Below are 18,742 nucleotides of genomic sequence, written 5' to 3' on the forward strand. Positions count from 1 at the left end.
AATGGTGGCCTGATTCGGTGGGCGTTTGGTTAGCGTATAGTTTATTTCATACGTATTCATACTAGTAGCGGTGACGCGATGCCGCGTTGGTTCAGATACACACACTCACGGAATATGTTTTTGCGGTCGTCATATTGTGCGTGGCTTATTACTGTCTGTAAACCTGCGTACTAGCATTCGTATTAAAGGAAGAATAGGTTAAACGGCGACTTACGTAGCTGTCAGCCCTTATACAAACCTTACGTAATTGGTATTAGTGCGTGGCACTAGCAAACCAGGAATTACTACATAAAATTGCGTTCTATCGTTATTCAATGTACTTTACATTTATTGCGTACGAAGCTTAGGTACTGGGTTTATGCCCTAAACAAAGATGGCTGGCACAGCAGTTGCACGCTTTTTTCCGCGACGATGTGTTCGTTAGGCTTTCTCCTTTGCTGTTCCTTTCGGCGCCAGTAGTTTACGTCATCAGTCGGGTCTGGTATAGGAACGCTTTCTCTATACACGTGTTGTGTCTTCGCGATCTGTTGCATTTAAGTGAGTGTTTAGCCGTGTAGTTTGCGCCGCTACTGCTTTAGTATAAACCCAAACAGCTTAGAAAACTAATCATAACAACACTGTTGGTAATAACGAGCTAAACCAGAGTGTGGTGTAAGGTATGGAATTTAATATATACATATGATTTAATGTGTGTATGGTCTTGCTGTGTCATAACCAACTTCTGTTTATATTAGCCTTTCCCCATACACAGTAAATACCTCCACTTGGCAGCAGCGTACATTTTTTGGCAACCATACTCCTGTCTCGTCGTTCCTTCCTATCCCTCTGTGGCATAATGGGGCGTAAAAATAGAAGACATCGTCAGAGGAATCAAAGGAGCACAGAGCAACTTAGCCCCGCTGAAGAGGAGGCTCGACGCAAAGCAAGAGAGCAGGCGGTGAGATATGAAGGATGTACAAAATGTTAGATGCTTTATAAGCTCCTTGTCATTGATACAACCACCACACTACCTCTCACCAGGGCCGGCCGAAGACTTAACGCCGCCTGGGGCGAAGTTTAAAATGCCGCCCCAGCCACCACCCCCCCCCCGGTACTTACCTTTAAAGAGTCCTGCCGGCGAGTCTCCCTGCTCTGCCACGGTGCCGATTTGTAATGCTGAGCGTCGTAAATCGACGCCACTTCCGGCGCTCATCATTACAAGCCGGCACCGAGACTGAACAGGGAGACTCGCCGCGGAGGAGAGAGCGAGAGAGGGGCGCCGAGCGGGTAAGCGAAAACTACTCGCCGCCCCTCTCTCTCTCCTCCGCTTCAAAACAAACAACCAAAAAAAACGCTTGGGGCGGCAAAGTGCCGCCTGGGGCAATTGCCCCATTGTAGGGCCGGCCCTGCCTCTCACCCTTTCTCTGTGCCTTATGTTTGTCACCCCATTTCCCTCAAGATTGTAAGCTTGCAAGCAGGGCTCTCTCCACCTAATGTATCGGTTTGTCTTAGTCTGTCAATTCTCATCTTGTCATACCCCTTGAATATATGTATTGTATTAAGCGCTGCCTAAATTGTTGGCGCTATATAAATAAAGGATAATAAACCATTTCCATTGAATAGAGATTTACCTTGGTCAAGTTATATTTTATCCTGTGTCCCATTGTGCCTGATTTGAGGTACTGTTGGCTATTGCGCGTTGCCAGTTTCTTTTTTTTAATACCCGTTAAGAATTTGGAGAAATCTTTTATATAAAGAAATTCAGCATCTTTATAGAGATCCGGTAACATGGGTGGGCGCCGACAAAAAACATGCACTGCTACGGCCGTAATCCTCAGACAGACTCTAACGTCTAGAGCAGGGGGTGTCCAACCTGTGGCCCTCCGGCTGCTGCAGGACAACATCTCCCATAATGCTCTTTCAGCTAAGGGGCTGGCTGAGGAGGATGGGAGATGAAGTCCTGCAGCAGCTGTAGGGCCACAGGTTGGACGCCCCTGGTCTAGAGTATGTTTAAGGTATAGCAGTTGCTGATACACATGAAATTGTCTCTTAATATCTCCCTACATTCAATAATTATTATTCTTGAAAGCTGTACATGCATTTTTCATGTTTTTTTTTCTTAATTGATGGATCGCTATGGAATGTGATGGCGCTATGTAAAACGATAATAATAATAATAGTTTTGGGACACTTTTTAAAATTACATGACTATGTAAAAATTTATATAATTTGTTAAAGAAGTGCTTTTTTCTGCTAATGTTTCCTGTTTCCGTTGACATGAGGTGTCAAAAAAATTAGTATTGTCATGAGCCCAAGAGAAAATTGCATAAGCTTTCTGGACCTTATATTCTTTAATAGAATTGGTTCAATTAAAATAAATCATATACTAGTCAGAGGAAGAAAAAAACTAAAAACCACATATTAGAAATAGCAAATGTGTTATGGTCCACGCTACTAAACATTAACATGTAGGTTGATCTGTTTAGTTTAGAGAAACGTCGCCTCAGAGGGGATATGATAGCATTATATAAATATATTCGGGGCCAATACAAACCATTGTGTGGAAATCTGTTCATAAACAGGACTATGCATAGGACACGTGGTCATGCGTTTAGACTGGAAGAAAGGAGATTTAGACTAAAGCAGAGGAAAGGGTTTTTTTACAGTAAGGACAATAAGGATGTGGAATTCTCTGCCTGCAGAGGTAGTTTTATCAGAGTCTGTACAGACGTTTAAACTGCGACTGGATGGATACCTGGAAAAACGTAATATTCGGGGATATAATCTTTAATTATGGGGAAACAGCTTATTGATCCAAGGAGAAATCTGACTGCCATTTTGGGGTCAAGAAGGAATTTTTTTTCCCTGGTTAGTGCAAAATTGGAAAGAGCGAAGCTGGGGTTTTTTTTTGCCTTCTTTTGGATCAACAGCAACAAATTAACAGATATAGGAAAGGCTGAACTTGATGGACGCATGTCTTTTTTCAGCCTATGTAACTATGTAACTATGTAACTTTATGATGCAGGCATCTTTTATTCCTCTTATGTGTTTTTTAGGATTTTTGTTAGACTAATATATAATTTGTTCTATTTTAGCCAAATTACGTATAGATTACTTTTTACTTGTATATGGTTGTATACTTGGTTACAGAAATATTTGGTATTTATCCACTATGTATTTACCATGTTGAACGTCTAACTATATGTATTTGCTTCCTTAAGGCATGGGCTGGTGGCTACCCTGAAATTATCAAAGAAAACAAGCTTTTTGAACATTATTATCAAGAGCTGAAGATTGTCCCTGAAGGGGAATGGGAGCAGTTCATGTCTGCTCTCAGAGAACCTCTACCGTCCACAATAAGAATAACTGGATACAAAAGGTATGTACGGTTACATAAACAAGAGAGGATTGCCTGAGCAGAAACGAGAAAACCGCTTTTACTTCTATGCATATTTCTCTTTAGAATATTCTGTAATGTTAATGGTAGATTTTAATCAACATCTTGATTTTTTTTTTTGATTTTTTTATTTTTTATATAGAGAATGTGGAATATGTACTGAATGCATTTAGTTATACAGTAAATCCTGTGTAAAAAAAAAAAAAAAAAAAAAAAAAAAAAATTTCTTCAAGCTAAAGAAACATGACTGTGGTTTTGACAGGCTTTCTAATTTTTTTTTTTTTGTAGCCACGCTAAAGAAATATTACATTGCTTGAAAAACAAATACTTTAAAGAATTGCAAGACATAGAGGTTGACGGTCAGAAGTTAGAATCCCCTCAGCCACTAAGCTGGTAAGTAAAGTAACAGTTCAGAGATCAAAACTGTAAAGGATTTACACCTGTTACATTACATGTGATTCTATGACTAATAAAACCTGCATAGAAACGGAATCTGGCTTGGGATAAAAGGTTCTTGTAGAGCTGTAAGACCTTTTCCAATACGCTGTTTGTTCTCTGATGTAAATTCATTCATCTATATATTTTTTTTATCCCTTAATATCAGGTACCCTGAAGAGCTCGCCTGGCACACAAACATGAGTAGGAAGATTATCCGCAAATCCCCTGAGCTGGAAAAGTTTCATCAGTTTCTTATCAGTGAGACAGAATCGGTAAGAAGACTGTTGTGCTAAACATTGCTTTTGATGCTTGTTCCTGACCTGGTCAATAAAGGTTCCTACATTGCAAACATGCAATGAATGTATTTTTCACCTTTTAAAGTTATATCAACAGTCCAATCGTTTCATGTTTATGGACTTGATTTACTAAACACTGCTTTGCATGAACATTAATTATGTAATTCAGTTGGATTCGCTGGGCATTGCCTAAGGGGTTATGTCACCCTTTAACATAAGAATTACATTTGATTTTGCCCAACATATGGTTCAAGTATAAAAATTGTTTTGTAATCCCACACTGTTGGTGAATGACATGTTGTTTCAGAATAAGATAAGTCTGTTTTTAGCAATCTTTATATATTGTTTTTCACAAATCTAACTTTCCTATGTACTTTGGCCAGAACGATTTCTGCTGTAGACATTCCATATCTCAAGTGGCCTAAGTGTATAGATCTTCCGTGTTGCTGAATATAAATTACCCCTCGAAATTTTGTCACACTTCTCATTATGAGGTTAATTTATATTGTTGGTAAATTTATACTTGCCTACAATATACAGTTCCTGACAGTGATCATTTATTCTCAGTGGCTTAAGTTCCTAATATAGACCTGTTCTTCAAAATATAGTCGCTATCATGTAACCTGTAATGTAAAAATGAATAAAAAGTATATTCCTGGAAAACTAAGACAAAAAGGCTTACTTAGAAACTTGAATAATATTCACAAGAGCTTCCAATGTGTTGTATCCCGATGATATAATCGCAGAATTAAAATTTTTTTTTTTTAGGGTAACATTAGCCGTCAAGAGGCAGTCAGCATGATCCCTCCTGTACTCCTCAATGTAGAACCTCATCATAAGGTGAATAAATGCGAATGACAATCCATGCTTTGCTTCATATATCTTTAATACTGTGCAGTAATAACCACATAATTCATTTGTCGATACTCTTCCTGGGTTATTGTCCTTTGATAAGAGATTACTTTGAAAAGTTTGGCTTGAGAAATAAAAATGGAATACTGATATGTTTAATATTTCATCTAGGATGTGTGTATTTATTTACCCCAACTAACATTAAGTAGGTTATTCAGCAAGATAATAGGTTCCTTATATATAATATGTAATATTATTTCAAGATTCAAATAATCTGTTACCAAACTATAAGGTGAACGTCTGCATGCGCTGCAAACATTCAATGAATGTATTTTTGACGCTTCACTGGCCATTGCCAAGGGGTAATTTCACCCTTTAACATAAACACTCTTGATTTAGCCGTTTTGGTTCAAATAGCAAATGTTTTGTAATCCCCAACTGTTAGTAAATGACACATTATTTCAGAATAAGACAATAGCCTATTTCCCACAAATCCTCTCATGTAGATGTTAAGTTCCATATATTTAGTGCCCTTTTTAGATCTTCTTATTGCAGAATATAAATTATCCCAGGAAATGTTGTCGTGCTTCTCATTATGTTTCATGGTAAATGTATTAAATATATGTGGATTCATATGGGAAGTGCTGTTTTTTTATCTATTTAAACTGCAATGGAGTTTTACCTTCCCTCTTCATGGATGGGCTCAGAATTGAACCCCGCTTTTTCCCCATGAACATGGTTCCTTGCTTGTGACCAACCAAAGGAAGATGCTTAGCATCCCTGCATAGTATTTATTACAATCACTCTGGAGGATGAAAGCCCTCAGGTATTTAACTTTCTTCGGTGCTACTCACCCCATTCTGTGCTTGTTATTCGCAGAATTGTGTACTTGTAGGCATCTGTGACTATATCACCGGTGTCATAGTTCTTGTATATCATTCATGCAAAAATGCTGTTTGACATTTAGTGCAAAGTTCCTCGCCTCACGTTTCCTTTCACTCTGTAGTCTCACATGATGGCATAGTAAACATGTGGTTTGTTTAGAATTTTGGGACCAATGGTAAGAAATGTATCCGTTGCGCCTGAAAACAGCGAATTGGGTAGCAGTTAAATTAGTTTTTGTATGAAAGCGTGCTATAGCCTAAGTGTCATTTCTCCTAGATTTTGGACATGTGTGCTGCACCTGGTTCAAAAACGGCTCAGCTTATTGAAATGCTGCACTCCGATATGAATGTTCCTTTTCCTGGTAAGTTAAGCTTTAATTTTTGTTGTTGGCAGGGTAGTGTGTTTTGTTTTTGTTGTTGTATTGCTCCATTCATAAGGCATTATAAAGTGTCATGCCTGGCAAGTGTTCTCTGCAAGAAGGGTTTTGTGGCAAGATAGAGGATTAGATAGCGTTCCTGAAATGCCTCAAAAAAAGATTTAACCCATGTTACGTGATTAAGTATGTCTTCCTGTCTTAATATTTCCCTTTGAGATACCTGTAACTTTCTTCCCAAAATGTTATGAATGCACACAAATAGTGTTACATAAAGTGAACGCTTCATAAGTGCAAATGAGGGTACCCTGCGAGGATCAAGGGCTAACATTAAAACAGTTGTCTCCTTTGTGTATACTTTAGAGAGAAAAAAAAATTGTATATGAATTATTTGAAGAATGGTAGCTTGAGAGCTCAGCACTTGGTGCAGCGTTTCACAATTCTTTCTCTCCGTCTTGTTTTAGAAGGCTTTGTGATTGCTAATGATGTTGACAATAAGCGTTGCTACTTGTTGGTCCATCAAGCAAAGCGGTTGAACAGTCCCTGTATTATGGTGGTTAATCACGACGCATCAAGTATTCCACGACTCATTGTAGAAAACAATGGTGCTAAAGAAGTGCTGTTCTATGACCGGATATTGTGCGATGTACCATGCAGGTATTTTCTTTTCTTAGTAATCCATCTTCACAATTACAACTTAAAAGCTAAATGCAAGCAATTGGAGCTGCAGGTGAATTAGGTTTCTAATGCTTGGTGGCCACCATTAACCGATTGAATGGATGTGCCTTTTCACAGCACCTGGCTATCCTTTTTCTGATAAATGAACTTGTGCATGTAGGACCTCAGAACCCAGGATTCATTGCTTGCAGTCTTAGAATTTAGCCTTGGCTTGTCATATGCCTAGGTGGCTCTCTGCCTTAAACCTTTGTTCTTTGAAGATGGGGCATGTTTTATTTGTACCCAAACTTAACCTAACTGTTGTTACAGCGGAGACGGAACCTTGAGAAAAAATATTGATGTGTGGAAGAAATGGACTACGTTAAATAGCTTGCAGCTACATGGGTAAGAAGAATCATTTATCATTAACAGCCGTTTCTATTCCATATACATTATTTCAAGTTAATATGTGATATCCTGTTGATACGCAGAGGCATTACACAATGACTTCTACAGCTGACCTTTTTATTGCTGATGAAAGCAACGGGCCGCATGCAGCTGAGGTCTATTTTAATGCTTTTGAAATCTGCTGCAAGTTCTTGTTAACCTTCATTTTGCTTTATTTCTAGGTTACAGATTAGGATTGCTACCCGTGGTGTTGAACAGCTGGCAGAAGGGGGTAGAATGGTTTATTCTACTTGCTCTCTGAATCCTGTTGAGGATGAGGCCGTTATAGCCTCTCTGCTAGAGAAAAGCGAAGGCAAGGAGTTCTTCATTTTTCAGTTTTGACAAATTAATTTCCCAGATGCCATGCAAAGGATTTTTATATTCTGTTACTATAAATGCAATGTTTCAAATAGAAGCAAAAAAGTGTTTAAGAAAACGTATGTTGTAGTTATTTATGGGAAAGCATACCTTATACGTATTGTGTATGCGCCACAGTTTTAGGCTTTAACAGTGTTTGAACAATTTATGGTGACACTTAGTCCTAAATAAGTGTTTTAAAAAAAAAATAATGCCCTGAGTATTTACAAATCATTAGAATTCAAGAATTTGTAAACATAAAATGTACTTTTTAAAATGAGCAGTGATAACTTCAGTACTGCTTTTTATCTTTTATAATTTCCTGCAAATGCTGTGTTTTTGGACAGTTTGTACTTTCAATAATACTTTGTAACACGCGTTCTCTTGGTTTAGGAGCCCTTGAACTTGCTGATGTTTCTGCAGCACTCCCTGGTTTAAAATGGATGCCTGGGATCACCAATTGGAAGGTAACAAAATCATTTAATTTTAAATTTCTTTTTGGTTTGCATAAAGAATTGGTTCTCATCTTTTTGGTTTGTTGTAAGGTTATGACAAAAGAAGGGCAGTGGTTTGAAAAATGGGAAGATGTGCCCCAAAGCAGGCATACCCAGATCCGCCCGACAATGTTTCCACCGAAAGATGAAGAGAAATTGAAAGCTATGAATCTAAGCCGTTGGTATGACATTCTTAATTTGTTTCTTAGCAGGCATTGGATTAACAAGATATGTATCGTTTTACATATGCAATGCAAAGTGTATTGATTGACTTGCTCCTTATCTCTTTATCTAAAAGCCTGCGGATATTACCACATCATCAGAACACAGGAGGATTTTTTGTAGCAGTACTTATAAAGAAAGCACCTATGCCGTGGAATCGGAGGTTTCCCAAGGTAATGTGTCATTGGTACACACAAAGCCTGAAAATATCCGTTGCAGAGCTTTGCAGGACACCCTGCTCGTGAATTTTCATTGTTTACATAGTAAAGCAAGGAATGATGTCTGTGTAACTTTATTTTGAAGACTTCAGAATAAAAGTAACACCAAATGCTATTGTAATGCATGTAGTATTAAATGTGTTACTGTATATAAGTATTCCTACAATATTCTTGTAATATAAATTATAACTGACTTTGTTACAGATTCAGCGGAGAGGCCCCTCTACTGTATCTAGTGTGCCTTTAGCTTCTGAAGTCCCTTCTGAAGTGACCGAACCTGCTCCCCAGGCGGCAGAAGACCCAGATACGAAAGCAGAAAATGGGGAACCCAAGCCTTCCACCAACACAGAGACTGATTTGAGTAATAAGGAGAGTGTTTGCGGGTGAGGACAGAAACTAAGATAGAGGTTTTCATGGTGACGAGGACAGTTGTACTTCTTGCTACTGTAGTGGCGCCTTTTTTTTAACATTATGCCCTTGATATCTATGTATGTTTTGATGTAATCTACTTAAACAAAGGGAAGCTGCAAAATTTCAGTTCAAAGAAGTACACAAGAATTTGTTTTCTGAATCTTTTGCTCCTGCCAATAAGTCTTGTAAACTACATGAGTATCCTTGCGCAAAGTGACACTCAAAATATGTAAACACCCGGATTGGATCCTCCAATCTGCATATGAAGACGCATATGGTGATGGTTCCACTCACAAGATTGGCTCCAAATGGTAACATGGAGCTACATATAAGCGCTTCAAAATGATTGTTTACCATTTGGAGCCACTCTTTATTTCTTTTATAAGTTGCTTGACTGTTCCCCACTGGTCTTAACGCTCTTAAGGCTGCTGTCTAACTTTGGCAGGTTGTGGGAGACCCTTAAACGTACTCATTTTTTTTCTTTGTTTTCTAGACCTCCTCCATCTAAAAAAATGAAGCTTTTTGGATTTAAAGAAGATCCCTTTGTATTTCTGTCTGAAGATGACCCAATTTTTCCTCCCATTCAGTAAGTTTCCTTTCTTATGTTAATAACATAACTTTGTCAACATGGTGTGATACCCTGCTTTAAGAAAGAAAAAAAAAAAGCAGGAAATCTATGGCTTATAGACTGAATACAAATATAAGAATGGTTCAATAGCAGTCGAAAAAAGACTTTAAAGAGATTCCAACATGAAAATTACGCACACACTTTGGTACACTGAATCAAATGCTCTACATGCTATAGGGGTCGGCTCTTGAAGCAACATAGTTCCTCAAATTTAAGTATGAATAGTTGAGCAAAGTGGATTTTTGTGTTCATTTAGAGGTATTTGAATTAACTCATGATTACTTTTTGTAAGTCGCTTCTAAATAGAATTATTGTTGGCAGGAATTTCTACACGCTAGATCCGTCTTTTCCAAAAAAGAACCTGCTGACTCGAACCCAAGAAGGAAAGAAGAGGCAGCTATATATGGTTTCCAAGGAATTAAGAAATGTGCTACTTCATAACAGTGAGAAGATGAAGGTATGCTTTGCATGTGTGAATCCTCTGCTCGCTTGAATGATTTAAGTGATCAATCTGACGTAACGGCAAACTAGTCACTGTTATGGAACTGCCATACCTTGAAATGTTCACTTTTAGTCATATATACATATATTCCATTATATTGTACTTAGCTTTAACTAGTATAAATTGAGCACGTTTTTATGTTTTTGGGTTTTTTTTTATGTCCATCAAATTTAAGGTGTGAAAATAATATTTAATAGTCCTATTTTACAAGCCTGTGATGAATTTCCTTCAGTACGAGCTTTTTGCACCACCACTTTACTCAATCATGCCAATGTGTATAATATTTCTTCTTATAGTTTTGTCAAAAAATACATATTGCCTACTTTGAATAACATATCAATCATTCCATGTTGCTTGGTACAGTGTAATATCAAAATTAGCGCAGTAACGTTAACAGTAACATTACTTAAACAATGTTCTGTAAAATTTCTTGATTTATTTGCCCTGGTTTAGGTAATAAACACTGGTATCAAGGTATTGTGTCGGAATAACGATGGGGAGCAGTATGGCTGTGCTTACAGACTGGCCCAAGAGGTAATGTGTAAACTGTTTGCCTTTACACTATTTGTTAATTGTTCTATTTGTTAAATCTTCCAGCATGGCATCCCTTACATTTTTCTAGGTGTATGGTATAGATTTTTCTTTAGTTGGTTGGGAGCCGTTCCTTTACCAGCCTTGCAAGACACTGGTAATGTACCAGGGCTAAATCTGTTGGGTTCTGTTTTGATAACATTAAGTGCATCTTCACCTTTACTTGCAACTTTGCTATCACAATTCATATTTCTATGCTTTGAGTGCAACATGTTTATAGTGGGATCTTTGGCCTATTGCAATAATAACCAACATGCCTGCATAAATTTGTCCTCCGGTGGTCTTGTATTGTAAACACAACAAAACCATTTTGGATGTGTATGTGTTATATAATCATTAACACTTAATGATTAGTTTGATATATTTTTTTTTTCCATATAATTTAGGGTATATATAGCCTGTATCCTTTCATCAATTCAAGAATTGTCAGTGTGTCTCCGGACGATATCAAGATCCTTCTGACTCAGGAAAATCCTTTCTTGAGTAAATTCAGCAATGAAACCCAAAGACAGGCTGAAGACTTGGGTAAGCAAACAGAGTATATGATTTAAATATTGGATGTGACTGTGTTAATCAATTTTAACTGCAAAGTGGACCATTGGTGGAAAACCTATACACGTGAAAACTGGGAAAATAGTTTGTTTTTAATTTGACTATGCCATTCCACATTTCCTTCATTCATTCGAATACACATACGCCTGAAACCTCTCAAGAATAATGTCTCTCTAACCTGTGATTTCCAATGCCAAATGTCCACAAAAGCTTAAATGTGATTCCATCCTACTGGTTTGTTTTACATCCCTTTTAAACAAAAATGAATGCCATAAAATTCCTACCCAACAAAACTATATTCATTAAGTTGCATCCTTATGGTAAAATAAGGCTTATATCTCCAAAATAAGCCTGTTTTTGTCACCGTGGACCATACTGTGATCCTGCATTGATGGGTGGCAGCTAGAAGTAAGAGTACAAAAAACAAACATTATTGCAAGACTTCACAAATCCGATAAAATATAAATATACTGTAAAGCAGTAACCATTATTTGTCATATGAGTAACACCCTGTGAAACTTTATTCTCAAAACTGGGCTCCAGGGAAACAAAACAGAACGATGGCACAGGTTCCAGGCCCTGGAGTAAGCCTTCCAAATCTTGCAGGGTCGTGGCATTTGTAGGGTAGACCTACAGGTAGACCCCATGTGGGACAGCTTGAGATGTGGGAAGATAGCACCTAGATTATCAGTCCCAAGACTGATTCAGTTTTCCAGTGGGTTTTTATACACCCCAACACAAGTACAAGTAATAGGACCAATTGGGGAGTAATGGGTAATACTACAGCACCCCTGCTATGAATCTAGTTCAAGATGATCTAGCAATCACAAAACTTAGCATATTTAAATTAAATTGGAGTCGGCATACTGATCAGACAATTAAATGCTTCAACAGATTAATACTCACCTCTCAGACACCTGATTTAATTCTCTAAACACTCATTAACAAAAACATAAGTAATCAGACGTGTCCATGTTGTGACATTAATATAAGGCTATTTATATATGCATCATAAAAATGTAACCCTGCAATAACAATGTGTCATTTCATTTGTTTTTCCTCCTTCAGTTATGGGAAGCATTGTATTAAAGTATGACCCTGACCCACAGTGAGTAACGTACTTTATTTCATTTTCAAATGTAAAGAAAATATATGCGAAGTAAAATTTGCTTGTCTGACCTCCTGATAGAAATGCGGGGATTTCATCTTTTCATATGTATTTTGATAGACCTGTAAAATTGCATGATTTTTTCATTGGAACTATTTTTTAGTAGAGACGAATGTGTAAACTTTTTCCACCTTGCGTTCTAATAGAACATTTTGTACATTTTAGCTTTGAGAACTGTAACCTTTTTTTATTCTCAGGAAACCTGAAACGCTCCAGTGCCCCATTGTTTTGTGTGGCTGGCGAGGAAAAACATCAATTCGTTCTTTTGTGCCCAAAAATGAGAGGATGCATTACCTGAGAATGATGGGTGTGGAAGTATTTAAGGAAAAAAAGGAATTAACTGGAAACAAATCCTCAGAGACTGACCAACAGGAGGAGAATGAGCTAGTCATGGGATGCGAGAAGGAGGACAGTGAAGACAATCAGGATGCGGATACTGTAGAAGACATAACAGACGTGGATGCTATAGATCAAGCAAAACCTAGTGAAGATGACCTGATTCCTCCAGTGGACTCTAAAGCAGATGTTGAGCATCAATCAAGTGAAGACAAACCAAAAACAGACTAAAATGTTGCATTTTTGTTGTGATAAGAATGTAGCATAACTTTTCTCCGACATTACCATTTATTTTTCCCCATCCATATATTTGACTACATCAAGTCTCTTAGTTTGTTGCGGTATCACGGTATAAAGTATAATTTAATCCAACTTGGATTTTTTTTTATTTTAATAAAGTCTAACATTTTAATTGTATTGGTTAATGCATGCAGGGATTTGTGTGATATGTTCACGGCCTAAGTTTAAAAAATAAGTATAATTGGTCCACAGGTTACACTTGTATATCTTCAAATATATAACTAGAAATTTCACCACATCATTTAGATGTTACTAGCTTAGGTAACATAGTATATTGGAAGTAAATTAAAATATTGGCTCTTACCACAATTTATAAATAAGACATAAGTCAGAGTATTTAGATCAGAATTGGCATGAAAGTACTGGGATGACATTCACTGAAACCAAAGTGCCTAGCTTAAACTCTGATAAACAGCCACAGGCCATTATCACTCCTCCACCAAACTTTACAGAAGACACTATGCATTCCAGTAGGTAGCTTTCTTTTTGCATTAGCCAAGCCTAGATTCCTCTGTCAGGCTTCCAGATAGTGAAGTATGGATCAGGAACCCTGATATAGGAATGATATGGCCTGGAATGCTAATGGCACTCTTGTGGGCAGCTGTAAGCACGGGTCAACAGGCGTGATTGAATGTGTCTGAGGGTCATAGCCATATCTGGGAACTTGTGAGGTCCATCTACCCAGAGCTTACCTTTGTGCGACGCGGCCAGGGCAGGTCACCGTTTTTTGTGTCTGGGTATGTTAGTATATGAACAAAAAGAGAGAGGCAGCAGCAGAAAAAAAAACTAGCAATTGCATGTTCTGTGTAAATAGTTACACTCACAGTATGTCTGTATTGTTTAAGCGTTTCTTAATTCTATGATCCGATTTAGATCAAATAAGAAGGGAAGAAAACAAAAAGCCAAATGGGATGGTATCTTCATATATATAAAAAAAAAAAATAGATAGGATGATTGCACTTACACACGGATGGGCACACTGGGATGGTGTGCAACTCGGCTTCCAAAACCGCTTTTGCAGTATCCTGGGTGATCCGAGATGGATGTTCCGCTGTTTGAAATCTGAAGACCACTTGTTCCACAGGTGATATTTGGTATTTTTCTTGTTGTTCCAAGGAAGTGCTTTTGCAGAAGAAAGTTCTAATAGTCAATAGGGGACTTCTCATAGAGGTGTATCCATTCTTAAAAAGTACGGTACTTGAAAAAAAGGAGGGTAAAAAGGAAATAAGGGGAGTACTTATTCTATTATTATTGACACTTTTTCACTATTTGTTTTCTATTTGGCATTGGTACTCTTACCACATTCTTAATAACACGGATGTTAGTATGAGTGACTATGAGTATGAGTGAAGGTGTGTGTAATCATGTCTTTGGGTATATCAGTGCGTGTGTGAGGGTATGATTGTGTCTGAGTATGCTAGTATGTGTATGTTAGTATGTGTGTGTGTGGTGGTGTATCAATGTGGGAACATGTGTCTGGGTATATTTATGTGGGTATCTTAGTGTGTAAACGTGTTTTTCTATGTTACTGTGTCTGAGTGTGTTAGGGAAGGTGTATATTTCTGAGTATGTTTGCGACTTTGTGTTGGGGTATTTTAGTGTGTGGACATGTGCCTTCGGGTATGTGAGTATGTGTCTGGTTGTGTTTTCTTGAGTATTTGGGTTTGTTTGTGTGATATAATCTGCACCATAATACACAGCTAAATTATACTAATTATGTGGACTGGGCAGAGTGGGTGGGGCTTTGGCAGGTGGGTGTAATTGGTAGCTGTGCTGCAAAGTGTCCCGGTTTTGTTTTCCCCCAAATGTTGGCAATTATGCCAAGATACATGTATATACACCATAAAATTTCAGGTGTAACATCCACCTATAAAAAAAATATAAAAGATGCAGGGAGCATTTAAGACACATTCTCTTATGTGTATTACAAGAAGGAACATATGTTAGTATTATGCATATGATTTTATAGTAAGTGGACATGCATTAAAAACACGTCTCATAAAGGTGATGTTGCATTGTAAATGGCAGGGTTAGTAGAGGCCATTCTAGCAAAAATGATTAAAAACAACTGTGGGTCTGAATTCAAATTCATGTATAAAAGAAATACTGGTGAAATTAGGTATGGTAGAGATTAATAATGTATTTAATTTAAGTCCCTGTAGTGGTAGAAAACCTCATGAATGAATTACCTAGTGACAGCATTAGCGGGAAGCATGGATTCGCTTGAAGGTTGCATCATTAAGCATTCCAAAGACATTCTAATACTTTAAAAAGCATGACCTGTTGTGATTCTTCTCAGCTGTCCTATAATTGTGTTTATCTTACAGAATGTGGTTTTGTTTTGTGGTTTAACATTTTTTTGTGAAAACTAAATCACAGACTCATTAGCGAGACGGAGATTTTAAATGCTATCGGTAATTCTTTAATAAGATAATGGGACTGTATATGCAAACGTATCATTTAATTCGCTGAATGCATCTGCTGCATAATAAATAATCAAATTCACTTACATCATTTATCAGACACAACATGTAGTATGAAAAATGTGGTAATAACCTTTACCGCTGGTTAGAATCTGCTTTATATCTGTTCTCCAAAAAACAATTCTACACTGCTCACATTTATAAGGCACAGTTTAGAATCTGACCTTTAGAGAGATATTTACATAAACAACATTGTTTACTGATTTCCGTTTAACATTTGTATTCAAGTAACCTGATAAGCATGTTATTTTAGACTGAATTCTGAATCCTAATTTGGACCTTGGTGCCAAACACATTCAGAGATAGATTTACTGTTAGACCACATAACTAGGGCTTCTTTGACATTATAAGAGTCTCATAGCACCCACCTATAACAAAACTCAACTAGGCCATACACTGTGGCTATTCGCATCTAGGCCTTCCACATAAAGCAGCCTCAGTAAATGATTTTTTAAAGTGGAAATGCTGTGGAAAAATAATTATTTTACTTCAAGCTTTAAATGGTATATTAATGTTGAAGAAAATGTACGCATACATAGAGTCCAAGCCCCTACATGAAATCTACATGTTTCCATTTAGGCCCAAAAGCAATTTCACCAATAAAAAGGATGCCCTTTGAGCCAACCCCATTTTGAGGGTTTTGAGGGTTAAACTTGAATGGACATGAAGGGTCCACTCCTCTACATGAAGCCTACATGTTCCCAGTCTAGCCCAAAAGTGTTTTTGCCCATAAGAAGGGTGCCCTATGTGCCAACCCAAGGTAATGCTTGAAACTGGGGGTTGCCACAAAGGACACAGTTTGTATGGGCAAAACCGCTTTTAGGCCAGGCTGAAAACATGTAGGCTTGATGTAGGGAAGTAGACCGTGTGATGTGAGTTAAACCCCTTAATCAAAATGCCATGGGGGCCAGCACACTGGGCCCTCTTTTTGATGGGCAAAAATGCTTTTGGCCCAGGCTGGAAACTGTAGGTTTTCTGCATACGAGTGGACCCTTTGTTTCCATACTGTGATAAGAGTGGCCCAGTGGAGTTTAAACCCTCATAATCTTTAGTTACTTATCCAGACTTTATGTGAAATCTTTTGTGAACCCATGCCAAGTGTGCCACCTTTTTTATTTAAAGATACCAATGATTTTGCATCATTGTTGTAATATCTGTTTTGTACAAAAATTATTGTACTATTAATTTATAATATAAATTATTATTCAATAAAAAGCCGAGCAAATAAGATTTATTATTAACCGAGTCACTCGGGTAAAAATGTGGTTGTCGATCCATCAGGAAGAACCTCAGCTACTTACCGGTACGACTGAAGTTCTCCCTATGTTGAGTGTTATCAGAGGGAGCGAGTCAGGTAGGTATCAAATTAAAAAGGTCAGGTCCCTTTAAGTAGTTGCATCATGAACCAAGATGAGCTTTGGAATGCTGATTTGACTTGAAGTTTGGTAGCAACGGATAGTAGGCTAATGTACCATTGCCATGAAAGAATTTAACAGTACCTTTCTGTTTTGTTCCTTGAACTATAAAGAAAAATACAACTTAGATCTGAAGATGACCAGAGGGGTTTAGAAAGCTCAATCCAATGGGGTGATGTCATTTTGAGCCCTCTTAGATCATTTTACTGTGCCTAGACCTCTGGAGTTCTAGATTTCACCATAATTGATTTGTGCCCTACATCAAACCTATTCATCTTTTATACTTTGTTAAATATTTTAGTAGTTTTTCCAAACACCCTGCTGCTTTGCCTTACTTACCGTATTTGCTCGATTATAAGACGAGGTTTTTTCCAGAGCAAATGCTCTGAAAAATACCCCTCGTCTTATAATCGGGGTCGTCTTCTAATCAGACCCCAAAAAAATGCTGGCGCCATGCCGCTTACCGGTCGCGAGCAGCGTCTCTTCTGTTAGAAGCAGGGCAGGAAGCTTGCAGCGTCCTCACAGAACTCTATCTCCCCCCTCCCTCCTCTGAGGGCGGGGCCAGAGAAGTTGCTACAGCCGGTCCCCTGCAGAAGTCTGCGAGTGGGAGATCTGCAGTTCAGGTGAGGGGGTGGGGGAGGGTTTTTGAGTATGTGTGAAGTGTGTGTGATTAAGGGAATGAATGAGTATTTAAATGTTTGTGAATGAGTGTGAGTGTGTGTGTGATAGCATGGATGTGTAAGGGGGGTGGGGGTTGTAGCATGGCATATGGAGGCTGTAATCCCACTGCTATCATCCCCAGGTTCCAGCATGTACTGGCTGCCTTGGCTTGATAGGAGTGTGATTGCTGTTAGCAGTTTGATATATATATATATATCAAACTGCTAACAACAATCACACTCCTATCAAGCCAAGGCAGCCAGTACATGCTGGGTTAAAAGGCATATCATGGGGCTGAGTGGCATATAGGGGGTTAAAATGCATTTCTGGACCTCCAGAAATGCATTTTAACCCCCTATATGCCACTCAGCCCCATGATATGCCTATATACCTCCAGAAATGCTTTATACCCCCCTATATGCCACTCAGCCCCATGATATGCCTTTTAACCCCCTATATGCCAGAGTGGCATACAGGGGTATAAGGCATATCATGGGGCAGAGTGGCAAATAGGGGGGTATAAAGCATTTCTGGGGGCAGAGTGGCATAACTGGGGGGGGGCAGGTTGGCAAATAAAAGGAAATTTAAAAAATATATTTTTCTCAATCATAGCTTTTATTAAACATGAAAATAATTTACATTAATTAATATTTACTGGTAAAACTTTTTCCCTATAGGGTAGTCTTATATTCAGGCTTTTTGTTTTTTTCCTAAATTAATATTTTGATTTTGGGGGGTCGTCTTATAATCGGGGTCGTCTTATAATCGAGCAAATACGGTAATTATGTTTTCCGCATATTAATATCACATTTAGATGTACAATTGTAACAGGCTAGAATTAAAGGTCAACTTTAGCATCTACTTAGTATAAAGTAATATAGTAGCTTATTAGACGTGCAAATGGGCCAAAAATGATTTGGACAAAGTTTTTGGTTAGATTTTGGCCAATCTGTCTTCAAGCAATACATTTCATTCCTTGCCCATTCAGTTTGTCCAAAAAAAGTTGGAGGTAGTTTTAATTAGGGGACAAAATTTGTTGCCTGGTACCCACATTCACTCTACTTTTTGTTCACTCTCTCTC

General features: G+C 37.9%; 1 protein-coding gene across 1 annotated transcript; it reads left to right on the top strand.

Moving 5' to 3' along the window:
- Window positions 1-628: 628 nt before the first annotated feature.
- NSUN2 (NOP2/Sun RNA methyltransferase 2) lies at window positions 629-13,215 on the top strand. Its single transcript, XM_053467295.1, has 19 exons — window positions 629-937; window positions 3,201-3,358; window positions 3,665-3,769; window positions 3,981-4,086; window positions 4,879-4,950; window positions 6,124-6,208; window positions 6,685-6,877; window positions 7,208-7,282; window positions 7,507-7,637; window positions 8,075-8,148; window positions 8,227-8,357; window positions 8,474-8,570; window positions 8,820-8,998; window positions 9,520-9,612; window positions 9,976-10,111; window positions 10,610-10,690; window positions 11,134-11,272; window positions 12,368-12,407; window positions 12,665-13,215. The coding sequence occupies exons 1-19, from the start codon at window positions 836-838 to the stop codon at window positions 13,032-13,034; spliced, it is 2,367 nt and encodes a 788-aa protein (XP_053323270.1). The 5' UTR covers window positions 629-835; the 3' UTR covers window positions 13,035-13,215.
- Window positions 13,216-18,742: the final 5,527 nt, after the last annotated feature.

Source organism: Spea bombifrons, chromosome 5 (genome assembly GCF_027358695.1).
Source record: "Spea bombifrons isolate aSpeBom1 chromosome 5, aSpeBom1.2.pri, whole genome shotgun sequence".
Taxonomy (NCBI): Eukaryota; Metazoa; Chordata; class Amphibia; order Anura; family Pelobatidae; genus Spea; species Spea bombifrons.

Excerpts from the sequence above, each read along its gene's own strand:
- NSUN2 (XM_053467295.1), top strand. The coding sequence starts at position 836 with ATGGGGCGTAAAAATAGAAGACATCGTCAGAGGAATCAAAGGAGCACA. Across the intron at positions 938-3,200 it reads GCAAAGCAAGAGAGCAGGCG|GCATGGGCTGGTGGCTACCC; the intron begins GTGAGATATGAA and ends TGCTTCCTTAAG. Across the intron at positions 3,359-3,664 it reads AGAATAACTGGATACAAAAG|CCACGCTAAAGAAATATTAC; the intron begins GTATGTACGGTT and ends TTTTTTTTGTAG.